This window comes from Xiphophorus couchianus, chromosome 5 (genome assembly GCF_001444195.1).
Source record: "Xiphophorus couchianus chromosome 5, X_couchianus-1.0, whole genome shotgun sequence".
Taxonomy (NCBI): Eukaryota; Metazoa; Chordata; class Actinopteri; order Cyprinodontiformes; family Poeciliidae; genus Xiphophorus; species Xiphophorus couchianus.
This window is the reverse complement of record NC_040232.1, coordinates 40,839,058-40,857,310: the sequence shown is the minus strand read 5'-3', so window position 1 is coordinate 40,857,310 and position 18,253 is coordinate 40,839,058. Positions and strand designations below refer to the sequence as shown.

The window sequence follows — 18,253 nt, the reverse complement described above, 5'->3', positions numbered from 1 at the left end:
AGCCCAGTTCCATCTCTGTGGGGTATCCACAGATGAGAACAAGTACTTCTATGTAGTTGCTGCGTTGGATTTCGTTTCCACCCGCCGTCTGATGGGTCTGCTGAGGAACCCACCAACTACTAACAAGTACAGCTGCTCAAGGAGAATCTGCTTCGGCTCTACCAACTGTCAGACGCGGAGCGGCTCTGAATCTCTCTGAATGGCTTCGGGGATTGCAAGCCCTCCGAGCTGGGTAGGGTTGGGTTAGCAATAGGGTTAGGATAAGGTTAGGGGCTAACCCTAACCCTACCCCATGCTGGCATTACTTTGCTCGGGAGATGCTTCCTTCCTTTTTACACATCTGTTTCTGCGCCAGTTTCCTCCATCTGTTCGCACCGCGCTGGCCAGCTCTCCGCTGATCCGGACAAAAGATTATCGCTCCCTGGCTGAAGAAGAGGACCAGATTTTGTTGGCTTCCAGGCACTACAGTATGAATGCATTTCTATCAGGTGTGACTCAAGGAGAGCCAGAGCCTGTCGATGCCATGGCTGCGGTAACGGAGCGACGGAAGGACTTTTGGATTGAGGTTGGTGACTGTTTTTTTCAGCAGACATCAGTTTCAGTGGGACTTTGTAATAGCTTCTGTCTTTAACTATTTTGGGTACAGATTTTGTGTGTGCTTTTAGGTTATTAGTACATGTTGCTAATAGCTGCTTAATAGATGCTGTGTCTTTTGATACATACCCCTGTAAACTTGGCGGCCATCAACTCCTCACCAGCATGCTTGCCACAGGTGATGAGTATCAGCGTCTATTAGCAGAGTTCCCATCTTTAATGGTTTTTAATTTTCTGCTACCATGGCAAAGCATGGGGTGGAACATTGTATACCTACGGTCGGTCCACTGTTTTTTGCACGAGCACGCTGCCTAGACACCGCTAAGTTAGCGATAGCCCAAGAGGAGTTTGCAAACATGGAGCGTCTTGGCATTGTTCGGTGCTCCAAAAGTCCATGGGCATCTCCGTTGCGCATGGTTCCCAAAGCAGACGGGGGTTGGCGACCCTGTGGGGATTTTTTGGCGCCTTAACCCTTTCATGCATGAATTATGATCCTTTGTGTTAGAATTTTTTTTCCATTTAAAAAAAAAATTTTTCTTAAGGCATAAAAAAAGGTAGGAAAATGTTTTTGTAAAAAAAAAAATATATATATATATATATTTTTTTTTTTACGTGATCAACTGTAATTTTGTCCAAATACAAAGTTGTTATTTGAAAAATACATCAGTAGTATTGTTCCTTAGGGGTTATCTGATGTCACAATATTTTCTTTTACTTGCAAGAGTCGTCTACAGTAGAAGGAGGGACCGGGCCGGTTCTCATGCATTTTTGTCTGTCGGCCATATTGTATTTAACAGAAATAATTTCTTGCATTTGCAGCTGATGGCCAGTAGTTGATGGTATATTTTATGATGCATTAGTGTCCACTTCAGTGGTCTGTGTGCATTTATAACATAAAAATCCACAGGAAGCACAAGAAAATGGCTTTTAGATAGCTGTCCACTGTAGTGACCACTATGCATGAAAGGGTTAACAACGCAACCAGTAATGACAGGTACCCAAATCCTCACATTCAGGACTTTTCTGCCCTCCTGGGTGGAGCAACCATTTTCTCTAAGGTTAGGGTAGGGTAGGGTTAGGGTTAGGGTAACATGTTTCGAACATGTTACGAAAATGTTCGTAACATTTTCAGAATAAGTTGCTATCAAATTGTCATTACACCCAGTTCATATTATAACAGTCCAAGTAAAATAATGTACAGTTGACATTCATGCACCTAGTGAGTATATTTGAAGTATGTTGTCATACTGAAATGCTACCATGGCGACGACCCTTAACTCTGTACCACGTGGTTCGAGCGAGTGAGCATTCTTGCCATTCTGCTGAACTGTGTGACTCTGGGGATGTTTCAGCCTTGTGGACACACTCCATACTTGCTACAGGTAAAACACAGTGTCCCACTCACACGCACACATGTACTTAAATGAAAAATAAATTACATACAGCTTTGTAACTTTATTAACAAACCTCGATTGTCCTTCCGCTAATCAGTTCACACTAATCCTCTGTGCGTGTATGTGTGTGTCTTGGTGAGTAGGCTCTAGACGATGGGATCTTTGCATTCTTTGCTGGAGAAATGGTGGTGAAAATGGTCGCTCTCGGGGTAGTAGGTCAGAAAGGTTATCTAGGCGACACATGGAACAGATTGGACTTCTTCATAGTTATTGTGGGGTGAGTATCCTGCACACACACATACACCCCCCCACACATCTTACCACACACCAACATACGCTTGACATTTAACTGGCATTAAACAAGTGTCTAAACTTTACACAAACACACACATACACACTTTTGGCTCTTTGTTAATGTCAGACGTGTGTGGGGGGGGAGGGGTGCGTGTGTGTGTGTGTGTGTGTACCATGTATTTAATACCTTGTGGGAACAATATTCTTGACACATTACGTTGTGAGGACCAATGTACCTTGTGGGGACCGTAGCCTGGTCCCCACAAGGGAAATGACAAGGGAAATGATGTTTTTGGGTTAGGTTTAGGAATAAGGTGTGAATTGAGTTTTGGTTAGGGTTAAGTATGTAGAAATGAATGAAAGTCAATGGAAAGTCCCCACAAAGATAGCGTGACAAACATGTGTGAACATATTTGGAGATGTTTGCGTGTGTGTGATAGCTTCATTGAATGACAATTGCAGAACTTGGTCCTCGTAGGGAAGCAGACCCTGATGAGTTGTTCTTTCAAGGCTGTGTATCCCAAAGAAAGAATTCTCTGTGGGCTTCCAGGGTTTGCCAAGGTCAGGCTGATCCAGATGCCAGTAATGTTTTGGTTCCCCCGTTGCAGAATGCTGGAGTACTCTCTGGACGGACACAACGTCAGCCTATCAGCCATCAGAACTGTTCGGGTTCTCCGCCCACTGCGAGCCATCAACAGAGTTCCCAGTAAGCTTAACTCCTCCTTGTTTTTCTGGCATTCAGCTCATTCATAATGTGCAGTATATTTATTGCTTTTCTCTAAGTGAAACTGTTCCCCTGTGGCTGACAATAACCAGTGACCTTAGTTAGTCTTTTCTAAAGGTTGTATCATGATTTCTAAGCTTATTCTTTTCTTTCAGAGTGTAATATAGTTTTTTGTGCAACAATGCCCAAACCAAACAAAGCCATTCCACAACCTTAAGTACCTGCACTGTAAAATCTAATTAATTCACCTTACGTAATAAAAAATGTGCAAACTCATTGCCTCAAAAAATTAATCAAAAATTAACAAAGTAGGATTAAGGTTAGTGGGTACGTAAACCTCATTTATTTTAGGTAGGCAGTACTAAATCTTCTCTCATACACTTCTTTGACTTATTAAGGTTTTATTGGCTCTTGTGGTCTTAATTTGAAAATAGTCAGACAGGAAAGTGGGTATTGAGGGAGAAAACATGTGGCAAAGGTCATCAGGCCAGGACTCAAACCTGTGACAGCCGGGTCGATGACTAAGGCTTCCATATGTTGGTTGTGCTCTGCCCTGCACCACCACAGCACTCTTCTCTCCCATGTCACAGAATGACTAATTAGACTTAGACTTATTTTATTGTCATTGCACAAAGAAACATAAGTAAAATTGGCAATGAAATGTCATCGTTTGGCTACCGGATCACACACAGAAACACAAGTGTGCCTATAATTACATAATAAACAAATAATAATGTATTACTAAATATATATAACTTAGTATTTTCAAGCAGTCTCAGACAGTTTTAGTGATGGGATTGTTGAGCAATCTGATGGCCAGTGGGAGACAGCTATTTCTGAGTCTGGCTGTTCTGCAACGGATGCTACGGACTCTCCTGCCAGATGCCAACCGGATGAACAGACCATGGAGAGGATGGGTGGAATCAGAGAGGATCTGGATTGCTCTGGCTAAGCAGCGTCTGTGTGCAATGCTCTGGATAGGGAGGAGAGGAGTCCCAATGATCCTCTCCACTGTCTTCACCACTCTTTCCAGAGACTTCCAATCTGAGGCCTTGCAGCTCCCAGACCAAATGGAGATACTGCTGGTCAGCAGGCTCTCAATGGTTCCTCTGTAGAAGGTGGTGAGGATGGGAGGTTGGAGGGAAGCCCTTTTCATTCGTCTCAGAAAGTGCAGGCACTGCTTTGCCTTTTTCACCAGTAAAGTGATGTGAGTTGTCCAGCTGAGGTTGTCAGAAATGTGAACCCCCAGGAACTTAATGCTGCTAATGATCTCCACTGCTTTGTCGTTAATGAGGAGCAGTATGTGGTTCGGTCGAGACCTTCTGAAGTCGACAATGATTTCTTTTGTGTTGTCGACGTTCAGGAGCAGGTTGTTTATTCTGCACCAGTCCACAAATGTTGTACCTCTTTTCTGTAGTTCACTTCATCGTTGTCCTGAATTAATTCCACAATTGTTGTGTCATCTGCATATTTCATGATGTGGTTTGTGTTAAACCTGGGACGACAGTCGTGAGTCATCAGGGTAAACAGCAGCATAAAATATTTTATGCTAAATATTTTATTAGTAAGGCATTTTTGCAAGGGTCAGTACAGCTTAATTCAGTAGCAGAAATAATCAAATAAGTAAAATCAATCATCTAGTCTATCTTTCCCTAATGCTGACACTGAGAACTAAAAAGGGAACCTTTAAGAGAGACGGACGGAGTTTGACGTTTCGAACCCCAGACCTGGCCTGATGATGAAGAAGGTGTTGCAGCAGGAGGAGGAAGTTGATCGGCGAAGGCAGGGATCTCTGTAGGTCTGATGAGCTTCTTCTCCGCATGGATGCTGAGGTCACACAGGACTTGCAGGAAGGAAGGCACCAGTTCTTATTCTTTGCCTTGGTCTTTGTCTTTATCTTCATCTTTGTCTTTGGGTCTGAACCCAGCCGATGAGAGAAGTGCGATTTGAAGCCACAGGTTGTGGGCCTGATGGGTTGGTCCTCATGAGCAGGACAGTCTTCGGCTCTGTGGCCCCAGCTCTTCTTCAGCTGCAGAGTTCTTTGTCCATCTCGATCTTGGTTCGAAGCTGCCCGGAGGATCCAACAACGGTTCCTCTTTTGCACCCACCTTTTATAGGGTTTATCCACCCTTTTGGTACGTTTGCATTGGCTAGCACTGTTGCTGTGCTTGTTTCATTGGTTGACTGCTTAGACAGATGATCTCATATCCATCACTGTCTTAGAGACATTATGTCCTGATATCTGTGCTAATATCTCAGGGTTGCTCAACCTCCTATGTCCATTGCCTGCACAACCTTTTCTCTGAAACGTTTACGTTGTTCAACAATCTCTTTCCAAATAAAGCGCTGATCATCTCTGCTCTCCTGTTAGTTCCCCTTTTTCCGTTAACCTTTCACCTTTCACCTACCATCTACCTCCAACATATCAGTGATGTTTAATTGCAGTTACACCTTTTTACACCATGTCAAGTTCAATGTCAAGATCACATTTACATCACATTTATTTTCTTTAGCTTCTCTGATTTAGCATTCATTTATGATTTTACAACCATAACTTATTAATTATTCTTATTATAATCTTAATGTGAGTTATTACAGATGTTTTTTTCTGAAAAGAAACTAAGAATAATCCATGATTCTAATTATTTGATACCAGTTACAGTTACTTGTTTTTCTTGTAAGTGTTCCCACAAACGTAAATGTAAGTATTATTACAAGTAAACCAATATTAATATAAGTATTTTACTTTGAATCTTATCCAATTACTCAAAATGTTTAGATTTTCTTCTTTAAAACGTTCATGCTTTGAAATAAGGAATAGTCTCAGCTATTTTTATTAATCTGCAGGCTGGAAACTTACTTCCTCTTTTTCCAGGAAACCTGCTCTTCCTGTTTCATGACTCTCTCTGACTGACTGACTGTGATTTATTATGATTAGATAGAAAAAAGTTGAATTAAAGCAAAGTTTGCAGGAGACAAAAACAACACACACAACCAGATTTATTTTATTGACATTTAAGTCTACTGCTGGGCCTTGATGTCACTTGAGTGATTCATTTTAAAGATAACTTTATTTATTATTACTGTTAAACTAAAATCTCCAGCATGGGGAAGTGGGATGAGCTCGGATTTTCTTGACACCCCCTCCACGAGGTCAGTCCTTTCACATGCTGGGAGTCCATCACCCTCCTGCAGTTCGCCGTCCTCATCCCCTGGAAAGAGAAGATGTTCGTCTGGGATGTGAAGATGCAGATTCTTCATCCTCAGTTGTCACAAAGGGCTCAGTATAGTCATCAAAACTCCATTTCTCTTGACAACATGCTCCGCTGGAAATTCTGCAACTTGTTCTTCGCTCTCAGCGGCACTGCAGCACCCCTGTTATGCGCCGGCTGCCAACCCAGTAAAGATACAACTCCGCTCTGGAACCACTGTTGGTTGTCACTGGCTCCTCCACCTGGATTCCGTGTCTCTTCAGCTCGTTGTAGGCTTCCCGAGCACTGGAATATGTGTGGGTTCCTGATTCCCAGTAGATCCTTGTGTTGGTAAACGGTGTTTCAAAGCGTATGCCTTTTACCTTGAGCGCTTTCTTGATAGCGATATATTCTCTGCGCTTCTTCACTATCTCAGGTGCATAATCGTGGTTGAAGTGTATATTTGAAGAGCCCATCTGGATCTTGCCTTTTTTCCACACTTCTCTTGACATCTCTTCTTTTGTGGAAAATTCCGAAAAGTTGACATTAATAGCCCTTGGTGGTGAGTCGGGTGGGGGTTTACTTGCCAGAGTGCGATGTACGCGCTGTATTTTCAAGTCAAGGTCCTCCAGTAGTTGTAGCTGGCTTTTCAAAAGCGTCTCAATATACTGTGTGGTGGAGTTTCCCTCCTGACCCCAAAGTCACCTATGTTGTTTCTTCTCTGAAGGGACTCTAAATCAAGCACTGTAAGCTGTGTTTTCCTCTGTTGTTTGATGCAGAAGCACAGCGCCTTGGTTGCCTCCTATGCCCAGTTATCCATTTGATGAACGCGGGCCTCCGCCTCGTCAACCCGCTCTACCAGACCCTGTACTCAGTGGCAATACTGTCCAGCTTACCGTTGATCTCATGTCCCAAATGGTCAATGTTTTGTTGTAGCTTTGCATTATCCCCCTTCAAGACAGTCTTCAAATCGTCAATAGCCTTAAGTATTCCTTCCAAGTCCGTGTACGTTCCAGTGCTCTCAGCTCCCGAACTAGCCACGTTGTCACCAACTTGATTCAGACGAGTGTTAGCTTTAGCGACCAGGGCGCTTTTATCCTGAGCTTTGGGTATCTTTATCGATGTTTTTTTTTTTTTTTTTTCCATTTTTTTCTCCGAAGAGTTTTTGCGGCGCTAGTGGCTCGTATTTTTTCGACAGTACTGTAGGCAGACAGGAAAGAGGGTGAGGAGAGGGGGGAAAACATGCGTCAAAGGTCGTCAGGGCCGGGAGTCGAACCCGCGACGTCCACCTCGAGGACTAAGGCCTCCAAACATCACCCCCTGCACCACCACATCTCGCCCAATCAATGTTTTTTTTATGGCTTGACGTGTTTCTCCTCCCACTCATAAGTTATTTTGTCGAAACAGTGAGCAGATTAACGAGTTTTAAACGGGAGTTTTTGATATTAAGGTGGGAGAGAGGCTCTGACGCAACCGTCTACTCCATTTGCTTCTGGAAGTCACTAGAAGATGAATGGTTTTACTACCCATGCCCTGAGCCACACCAACATACAGGTTCCACTCCTGAGAAGCACACTGATGTGTTGGCAGGCCCTGAACCCACAGCAGCAAGGAGAGGAACAAGGCAAGAAGAGGAACAAGGCAAGAAGAGGAACAAGAGACAGTGTTACACCTGGAGGAAGATCAAGTGATGCCTGACCTGCTAGTTGAAGATGGAGCACCTGAACAACTGGAAAATTGTGGAGATGGCGCTCTGTTACCACCCAGGTCACCTCCTTTATGTGAGAACCACAGTGGAGATGAGCAAGTACAAGATGGGCCTAGAAGAGAACAGTGACCACCACAGGGATTCACTTATGATGAACTCGGTTATCTAGCTTGTTACAGTTTGGGACTTTAAGCAAGGTCTACAAATTGGCTTGACCCAGTGCACTATTATGCACCCCTTCAAACAAGGTCTATGTGGCCAGAGCAGGTCCAAATGTCCACATACCATCTTGTGTTTGTGTATGGATGACTCACCTTTTATGGAACGTGGAAGCAGCAGAGACTTGGCATCAGCACTTAAAGACATTGATTAGGCCTAGTGCCTATGTATGGACTAAGTAGATTTGGGTTTTATGGACTATGTTTGTCATCTATTATTGAATGTTGAGGATGACATTTCTATTGAAGGGGAGTGGTTACAAAACTATTTCAGAGGTATTTCTACCCGTTGCTCATTGCACTTCTCCTCTCCCCAAGTCTGTAGATGCCAGGTGTAAAAGTGAAACAAAGACAACAGTCACTGTTCAACTTCACAATCAACCAGTATTTTATTCAATCAACCAAACACATAAAATCACACCACCACCTCAACATGATCATCAGATACCAAAATCACACAAAACAAACAAACAAAAATAAAACATTAATCATCTTTAGAAAAACACAAAGATGTGTCTTCAGAGAGCACTGTGTGGACACACGTCTCACATCAGCGATTTGACTAACTGTTGCAGCTCACATATATTTGTACCTGGCTATGTCCAGGTGATTCTTTTCTGTCTGGGATGTCCAGAAGTTCACTGTCAGGAAAAGGGCTCTTTCTGAGTCCAAGTAGGACGTGATGATGGGCTACTGCTGAACGCAGGCAGCGCATGATGATTTACTGCCCAGAGACAATGTAGGTGTTATTTTACACAAAATATTCTACACAAGGACGTGGGACCGAGTTTATCAGCTGTCTGGTGCATTCCACTAAGCTATCCTCCCTATCTTCCTAAACTGCCTCAGAATGGTTTCTGAGACCGCACTGAGCTCTCCTCACCCCTTCTATGACCCTGCACGTTAATAATAATGATGCATTTTATTTTATCAGTGCCTTTCAAAACACCCAAGGACAATTTACAACATTAAAAACACAAACTAAGCAGTACAAATAACAATAAATAAATAAATAAACAGTTAAAAATGGCTACAAAATACAAAGCCACAAAATAACTAAAAAAAGTGAGAAGGCTAGCTTGAAGAGATGAGCTGTGATTTGAAGGTCAGAAGAGAGTCAATATTAAAGATGTTACAGAGTTAAAACAGCAGATGTGATTACAAAGAATTAATACACATGCCATAATGAAAACATTATGGTATGTGGTCAGTTGGAACAACCATAGACCATTTATGATTAGTATGTATATCACGCTTGAAATTTTCTGATTTTTGTACACCAAAATTAATCTTAAGGTAAGTTTTATTTCCACAAACATTGCTGCCTTTACCCTCACAATAGCAACGGGTGGGGGAGTGCTAACATTACACTGTTCCTATTTTGAATAACATTTAGCAGGAAGCAAATAGAAACAAATTGATGTCTTCTTGCCTTGGTGTTGATGCTGTGTGTGATTTTTAGGTATGCGCATCCTGGTGACCCTCCTCCTGGATACACTTCCAATGCTGGGCAATGTGTTGGCCCTCTGCTTCTTTGTCTTCTTCATCTTTGGCATCGTTGGCGTTCAGCTGTGGGCGGGGCTACTGAGGAACCGCTGTTTCATGGGAGAGGATGTCAGAATGTGAGTTTGTAGAAAAGCCAAGCAGACATCACAACAAAAAGAATGTACCAGTCTTATTGTCTTGAATGAATTGATACATTGTGCTAGAAAACACTTCCACTCTATTTCCGTGTTGATATCACAGACAATCTGATCATGTTTGTGCTCTAATCAAGTGTGTTTGAGAGGCATCTATATAAATAGAAAAATCTATAGATTTCTCTATTTCTCGGAGGTTAAAAGCACCAGGAAGGGCAAATGAAAGGAGTAAGGAGGCCTAATTCATGTTTTGTTTCTGCTTAGTAAGAGGTTGAGTCTCAGTGTCTGTCTGTGGTGTGAATCACATTATCACCGTCATGCTCAAACACTGTTGGATTCCTTTACACTGCTACTCTGTCCTGTTATTACTCATAGGTTCAGAGACATGGTCACATAACATCCGGTAACATCATTTTCACCTCGTGCACTCTGATTTCCTCATCTGACTCACATAAAATCACTCATTGAGATGTATCTCTGCAGCTGCTAAAGCTGCATCTCAAGAATTAATTTGTGTCACAAACTGGCTCAAAGAAACTCAAAAATAATGGAGCCATGGTGAGGATTTCACATATTTTGACAATAAATGAAGACAAAACAGCCATTTAATTTTGGGAATCAGCAGGCTCATTGGGATTCTCCACTCAGGTGGTCCTGGTGCAAAGAGGCAATTTAGGCTAAAGTTTATTTTAGAAGCTCATTCACATGTGTCACAGAGCAGGGAGAAAGTCTATCAACATAAGTCCCATTATTTTCCTCATTATTCCTGCAAAAAGATACCTTAACATTGGCAGCCCCTAGCCCAACATGTGAAGGGCTATTGTTGTGACTTGTTCAAATGTAAATTTAAACAAGTCAAAACATGCTTCATGAATGGGACCCACTTTTGTTGATTCAGTACAACCTGTAATGGCAAAACCAGCTTAGTTCCCCCTGTGGGTCTGATCAGTGTCCTCACTGAGCCCACTTGCATAATGCGATGCAAGTGGGCTCAAAGTGGCACGACTGACAACACAATAGCAGTCATGCTATCAGGCTCATTAAAACTCATTACAATTAATCAGAGTAGCAACATATTTAAATAAAAATGTGTGAAGTATTTTATTTGATACAGGCTAAACAATACAAAGATTATTTACATTCATTTTTTACAATACAAAAATAACCTCAAACAGGCTCTGCTTGAGCATCATCCAACCAAGTCACCCAGGAAGAATCACTACTATTTTGTTGTAGTCATATAAAACATATCAAAGCATCATTTTACTTGCAGTTATTCACAATTGAAACAACAGCATGCTGTTTTGAACAAATTAAATACATGAAAAATGGTAAATACAAACACAACAGAGACGAGGAATGATCCCTTATTTAGCTTGTTACATCTGTCCTACTTCACAAAGGATTTACTTTGAACAGCGGTGTTGAAGGTGTCTTACTGAAGTAATTATATAACTTAATGTGAAAAAGGTCTGCAGACTTTTCTGGTTTCAATAAATTCCTACTAATTAATCGTCTTCAAGAAAACAAAAACTCATGCTTATGTGGCTCAGTTGCAGTGGTGGGAACCCTAACCCTACTTAAGTACAATTTTCGTGTATCTGTACTTTACTTAAGTAGATTTAATAATGGATACTTTCTACTTTTACTCCACTACATTTAACAGTAAGTATCTGTACTTTCTACTTCACTACATTTCTATATAGCGTTTCGTTACTCGTTACATCCAAGACGCATTTCAGTTTTTTTTCTCAATGTTTTACAAATAAGGATAACAACCTTGACAACATAGAATAAATAGCTCCTAATTTTAATAAACATTTTTTAAGTGTGGGGTCTAAATTGTGCCATGTGATGAACTGTCCAGGGTGACCCCACCTCTTGCCCATTGGCCACTGGACATAGGCACTAGCACCCCGCCAGACCCCACTAGGGATAAAGGTGTAAGAAAATGGATAGATTAGTCTAAATTGGCCAAAGAAATTGCAGAGCCCACAGTAACTGAAACACTAAATGATGCATTAGTAAGTAGGAATCCAGATTGCAGATTGTTCTCACAGTAGTGGAAGGAAAAGAAAATATAGATATAGTAAATAGATGTAATAATAAAAGGTCAACTGACTTTGATGGTATTGACACGGTATTAATAAAGAAGGTGATTCAGAGTTTTGTAAATGAGAAAAGTGGTTTGATATTAAAATTTTCACTAGATTGAGACATAACCAAGTTTATATTATTTCGAAATTGTGAAGGGGATACATAGTAAAATTTACAGAGTAAATTTTACTTAATTTGAGGAAAATTTTACCCTAAAAAAGACATTTGGTCCAAGTCTAAATAGAGTAAAATTTTATTGTCATGGAAGAGTTGAAATTATGGAGTAAAATCAACTTTATTTAGTGCAAAAACTTTAATCAATGCGATGAGAATGTACTCAAAATTGATTACAAGAGAAGCCGATCTACCATATTTTCACTCCAAGTAGGATATAATTTACTCTAAATAGAATTGCATTTTATTCTAAGTAGAGATAACTCTTAGTCTGACTAGAAGAGAATTTTACACTAAATAGAATCAAATTATATTCCAAATAATGTCAAATTGTGCTCTGAAAAATACAAAATTTTACTCCTAAGTTAATTGAAAGTTATTCCATGAAGTGCTACACTAAAAAACAGTTAACACTAAATTAAATTCTAAATAAAACCAAATTTAACTTTATTTCACTCACTATGCAATTATATTACAGCTATTATACACTGCTAAGTTTGTAAGAGCATAGATCAGAAATCACCTGTTCTTATCCTTTAGTGTGGATAGGGAAGCTGGTCAAAGTATATAGATGTAGTGATCAAAACAGAGGACCCAAAATTTCAGCAAGACACAATAGAAAAGCAAATAATTTATTGAGAAAAAGAGTATGGGAGAGGAGACCACCAGCAGCCAAACTGGGAACTACTGAGGACAGAGAAACAGGTTAGTGACTTGTACTCTTGGTGTCAAAAGCTCAATAAGGAAAGCCACCAACTTTCTCAAAATGCTGTGGGAAACTGAGACATTCTTGGTTCCTCAGGAAGGTTGTGGTGAGAAAGCAGGGGGGAGAAGTCATCTCAAGGAGTGTTGGTTGTTGAGAACAGAACACTTCAGCAAGATGGTGGAGGCTGATCCAGAGCATCAACACTGGTAGCTCAATGGTTAGGGTAGCAGGTTATAAACCCAGGTGAAATCAGAACTTGGAGGTCAAGAGGCCAACGCAGGGGATGGACCAGGGAGACAGAAGAAGGCAAACTTATCTGAGGGTCAGATGAGAATCAGGAGTCAGGGCAGAGAAACAGGTCAGGCATGTGAAGGCAATCTCATGCAGGAGGCAGAAGTTGAGAGGCAGAAACATGGTCGTGTCCAGAAAACAGAAGCCAGTGGAGTATCTGACGTGAGCCAGGCAAGAAATCCAAGAGACACAAACGTGGTAGGGATCGTGGTCAGGCAAAGGAGGAAACACTGGATATATACTCACACTAAAGTTTTTCAAAAACCTGGCACCGTCTGCCTGCCAGAGAGCTGGCAGAGGGTGGATGACATCAGCCTGATTGTGCTGCAGCACAGCAGCATACAGGTGGACCTGATGAACTTGATTGTAGAGGTGAGAGCTGAGAAAGAAAACAGAGCAGGCAGATGGGCCAGAATCATAACAATATAGGGAATTAAATATGGGACAATCCTTTGAATGCCCCTCTGTACAAAGTATTGACCCAGGGGAGCTGAGTATGAATGCATGTCACACTTGCAGAATTATAAATGTAAGAAGAAAATGTCAGGAATCATGCAAAATTTTCATTTCACTTGACAAGTATACTCTACCTCTTCTCTAAAACTGGTCCATGCCTTTGTCTCCAGCCCACTTCTCATTGGGATTCCTAGCTAGAGACTCCAGTACCTCCAAAACTGCAGCTGGGATCCAGATGAGAATGTGCAAACATGAACATATTACTTCCATCCTCCACTCTCTCCATTGACTTTCCATTTCCACCAGGATTTCAGTCAAGATTTCCCTCCTGAAGCATCAATGCATCTCCGGAAATGCCCCAACCTGTATCAAAAAACTACTTACCCCACAAAACACAACTTGCTCACTCCACTCCACCCACTCAAACCTTCTCCACATCCCCAAAACCAAACTGAGGACCATGTCGCTCCACGTCTATGGAACACCCCCCTGACACTCTGAGGGTACCTCAATCCACTGACTGTTTAAAAAAGACTCTTTTTCTTCCTTAGATATTAGTTTTAATCTATTTATTTAATTAATTAATTTTATCCATTACAATTGCCTGTTTTGCTTTTGTTTCCTTCCCTTTGAGATCTAAAGATATAAAGGACATTATAAATCAAATCTATTATTATTATTAATATTACATTGTATTGGTCTATCACATAAAATTCCAATGAAATACAGTTTTGTGGCTGTATTGTGAAAAAAAGTATGAAAGTCAAAGTTGTGTGAATACTTTTGCAGGGCTCTATTAACCCCACAAATGATAGATCTTGAGCTGCATGTTATTGCATTGTGCTCGCTGTCACTTTTGTATTATTTGCAGACTTTTGCTGTAAAAGTCCGCTTAAAAGAATGGTCAGAAAATGGGTGTAAAACCAGCTGCCAATGTCCAAAGAAGAACTTATTCTTAAAGCTTGGAAAAAGTTGCTATAGATGAAAGCAATTTAGAAAGATTGAAAAAAAAATAGAAGTAGAGTTTGTCATTTAAAAGCTTTATACGGTAATGTTATGATATTCATTTTTTTTCAGGACATACAACATCACCTTCCTGAATGGCTATTATCAGCCTGAAGGCACAGACGACCATCCGTTCATCTGCTCGATGGAGAGGGAAAACGGGATGCTTCGTTGCTCTGACGTGCCTCGTCGTCGTGTGGGTCGGACCTACTGCTCACTGGGGCCTGAGGAAGCCCACTCAGAGACAGGGCTGACAGTGGACGGACCAGTGTCATGTGTAAACTGGTACCAATACTACAACCAGTGTCGGGCAGGAGAAATAAACCCCCACAAAGGAGCTATTAACTTTGATAATATCGGATATGCATGGATTGCTATATTTCAGGTGAAATCTTTGAAGAATCTATCTGCAGAAATTGAATTTTATTTCTTATTAAAGCTGCACTATGTAACTTTTATAGACAAATATTTTTTGCATATTTGTTGAAACTGTCACTATAACAGTATGTTGTAAGACAGACTGTCTGAGAAAAAAAAAGTAGCTTTCTGCCATCTCCCAGTGTTCCCAGTGCTATCTAGAAATAATTCATTTGAGTCAGGAGGAGGTTCTTAGTGCTGTCAATCACGCTCAGTGTTGCACTGCTCACACACCCTCCTCTTTTCCCCCCTTCAACTCTGCTAGCTTCACCTAGAAAAGATTGTGTGAATGCTCAGTTACCATGGCTACCAATGATGACAAATAAAAGGTTTTGTAGTTTGTTTCACCACCATTAGCACATGGAGCAGCAAGTTGACTGACAGCACTAAGACCCTTAGCCTTGCTCTAATTGGTTGTTTTGTTTGGTACCAGTTGGAGTGGTGCATTTCTTCAGACAGCAATGTTATCTCAGGAAGATGGTGGAGGAATTCAAACTTTTCATACATTATTTGTCTCTTACTGTCAGAACATGATGACAGTTTTCACAGATATGTAAAAAAACATATTCTTTATATAAGTCACATACTGCTGCTTTAACTTAAACTGGTTACTTTTGACTTCAGGTAATTACCTTGGAGGGTTGGGTGGACATCATGTACTACGTAATGGATGCACACTCCTTCTATAACTTCATCTACTTCATTTTTCTCATCATTGTAAGTACTAAGAAAACCACAAACACATTGACAATGCTAAACTTGTCCAAAACGATTGTTTTCTGTGTTTCCCACACAGATGTTAAAATCCTAGGTGTAGTGTAAAATAAAAATTGTTTGTGTTGTTTTAACACCACACTGTCAGTGTAGCTTCTGACATATTTGGATTTTAAATTCGAGTGTTAATTGGTTTGTTAATTGTTGCTTAAGCCATGCCTTTGTGTAACGGCTGCAGAGTGCATTCTACTTTGTGTGTATTTAAAAAGCCAACATTGCAAACTGTACTCTAAAAAGTGTTTTTGGCAGTAGTTCATCTAATGGACTATTTTACATTAATCTAAATTAGTTAATTTGGTTTTTTGATGACAACTTGATTTTTGTGTTCAGTTAACCTAAAATGTACAAATCTAAACGAACTTAAATTAACTTAAAGGATCTTTTTACTTTGACTTTACTTGAAACAATTGAGTTCAATGCCAGTTTCGTATCCCATGCCTGACCAACTCAATTAATTAAGAATCCAATCTGCGTCGGCCGCATTCATATCCTACATCTGATGTCATGACTCAAGCTTCATCAGGGACAGATCCTGTACCAACCAGGTGCTGCGGTGGTGCAGGGATAGAGCACAACATAAGAGACAGAAGGAGGCCTTAGACCTTAGATGCGGCTGATGCAGGTTGGATTCCCAGCATGATGACCTTTTTCCTCTCTTTCATTCCCCACTTTCTTGTCTAACTACTCTCAAATAAGGGCTACCTGAGCCAAAAAAAAAGAAAACCCTGGTAAAATAAAGAGATCATTTATTTATTTCCTTTTTTATTTGAGGTAAACTAAATGAATTGAACATGTTGGCCTAAATATGTTGCCATTTTCTTATTACATAAAAAAAATGCTGTATGTGATACGTCAAAACTCATAATTACTTCAAAAATATACATCTTTTGTTATATTTTTCACCCACGGAGGTCACCATTTTTTCTATGCAGGAAGGCTAACTTTACCCTAGTAGTTGTTTTTCATATTGCGTTTGATTGGTATAATTTTAGATAATGCCACACTGTGTCACTGTTGGCTGTGATTTAAAATAAAAATAAAAATTTATGCGAATTTGGATAATTTCCCACATGAAAGAAAGGAGAGCGCAGTGCAAGAGCCAAGTGGAACACAATCTGGAGCCTGGACATTTCTCCAGAACACTTTCAGTCATTTATACCAGCAGAACTAAGGAAGGCTCGAACAGCTGAACATTTTTTGAGATGCTAACAGGAGCTACATTATACTATACTATACTGCCTGCAGTACTGACATCACCGATCCAACCAGACCCATGGAGGTCTGGTGTCAGTGGTAACAAAGTCTGGTGTCACTGTTACCACCGACACCAGACCCTAAACAGCACAGTTGTTGCCGAACTGGACACAGTGCTACAGATGCTGGGAGAAACGTCAAAGACAAGTAGCGCTAAAGGAACTATTAGTACTGGAAATGCTAATGGAGCTAGAACACTAGCTAGAACGCTAGAATGGAGCTAGAGTACTGAATGTGAAACCACTACCAACACCAGAAGGAGTTCGGACCATAAGAACCGGACACAGAGCTATACAGTAGAAGTACTTATCAGATCACACAGTCCAACCAGAGGTAAGTGTTTTATTTATGAAGCTGAAGGCAGCAGCAGCAATCAACAACTCCTAAGGCCAACTCTGTCCTGGATCGTTCTCTGAATTTGGTGCATTTTTGTCTCACAGGTTTATCTCAAAGATTTTCATATAATACAAACCACAATTTTTGAGAAAATCAAGAAATGGAAATATCCATGTGTCTTGGTAATATAGCATGCAAATATATTTTTAAAATTATGTTTTGAAAAATGTTATGGGTTGTTGAAGCATAGAGGTCAGCCAAATGAGCATGTCCCCACTGACCAATGTTAATTTTTCATTGAATATAAAACAAATAAAAATAGCCAGTAACTGGAAGTTATTTCTACCATTATAAACATTTTTGGCATACTTTAATCTAAATAAAAGATATATGAGAAAAATACATAAATTATTTATAAAATAGTACTTTTTAATCATGTCCCTCTTACGGGGTTTTGTTCAACCCCATAACAGTATACCAATCCCTCCTTTTTATAAATAATTGTTCAGTTCAATTTCCTCAGCACCCCAGAAGTGACATCACTTAAGTCTTTTCCTGCTCACACTGTAAAGAGAGTTAAATGTTAGTATGGTATTTTACCTATATTTGGTTATTTGTGTCCATAGATCGTTATCGTCAGGCTCAACCTTTCAACACCGTTATGCATGTAAATGATATCTATTGTTGTTTGGGAAAAAGTAAAGAATTGTCTTTGAAAAAATATATTAATTTCATTTTTCATCATATCATATGTTGCTCCATACCCCAGCTAATGTGGACTTAAGGAAACTTATAGCAAAAATCTTCAACCCCGTAACAAAAACAGTGGTTTTGTTACGGGGTTGAAGGTTGAACCTTTCTTAAGCTTCTTAAGTGTGTTCAACTCCGTTACAGTGTGGTCAACTGTTACAGTTGGTTCAACCCTGTTGCTTGATACATTATTATGATTTTTTTTTATAACAGCAAATATTACACTAATA

General features: G+C 40.3%; 1 protein-coding gene across 1 annotated transcript in view; it reads left to right on the top strand.

Moving 5' to 3' along the window:
* Positions 1-1,748: 1,748 nt before the first annotated feature.
* Positions 1,749-18,253, top strand: part of LOC114145499 (voltage-dependent T-type calcium channel subunit alpha-1H-like) — a 42,114-nt gene continuing 25,609 nt past the window's right edge. The window contains exons 1-6 of the mRNA XM_028019122.1: positions 1,749-1,976; positions 2,132-2,265; positions 2,891-2,988; positions 9,586-9,745; positions 14,565-14,877; positions 15,534-15,626. Of these exons, the coding sequence (XP_027874923.1) occupies positions 1,938-1,976; positions 2,132-2,265; positions 2,891-2,988; positions 9,586-9,745; positions 14,565-14,877; positions 15,534-15,626 (837 nt within the window). The 5' untranslated portion in view covers positions 1,749-1,937. The remainder of the gene's footprint in view (positions 1,977-2,131; positions 2,266-2,890; positions 2,989-9,585; positions 9,746-14,564; positions 14,878-15,533; positions 15,627-18,253) is intronic.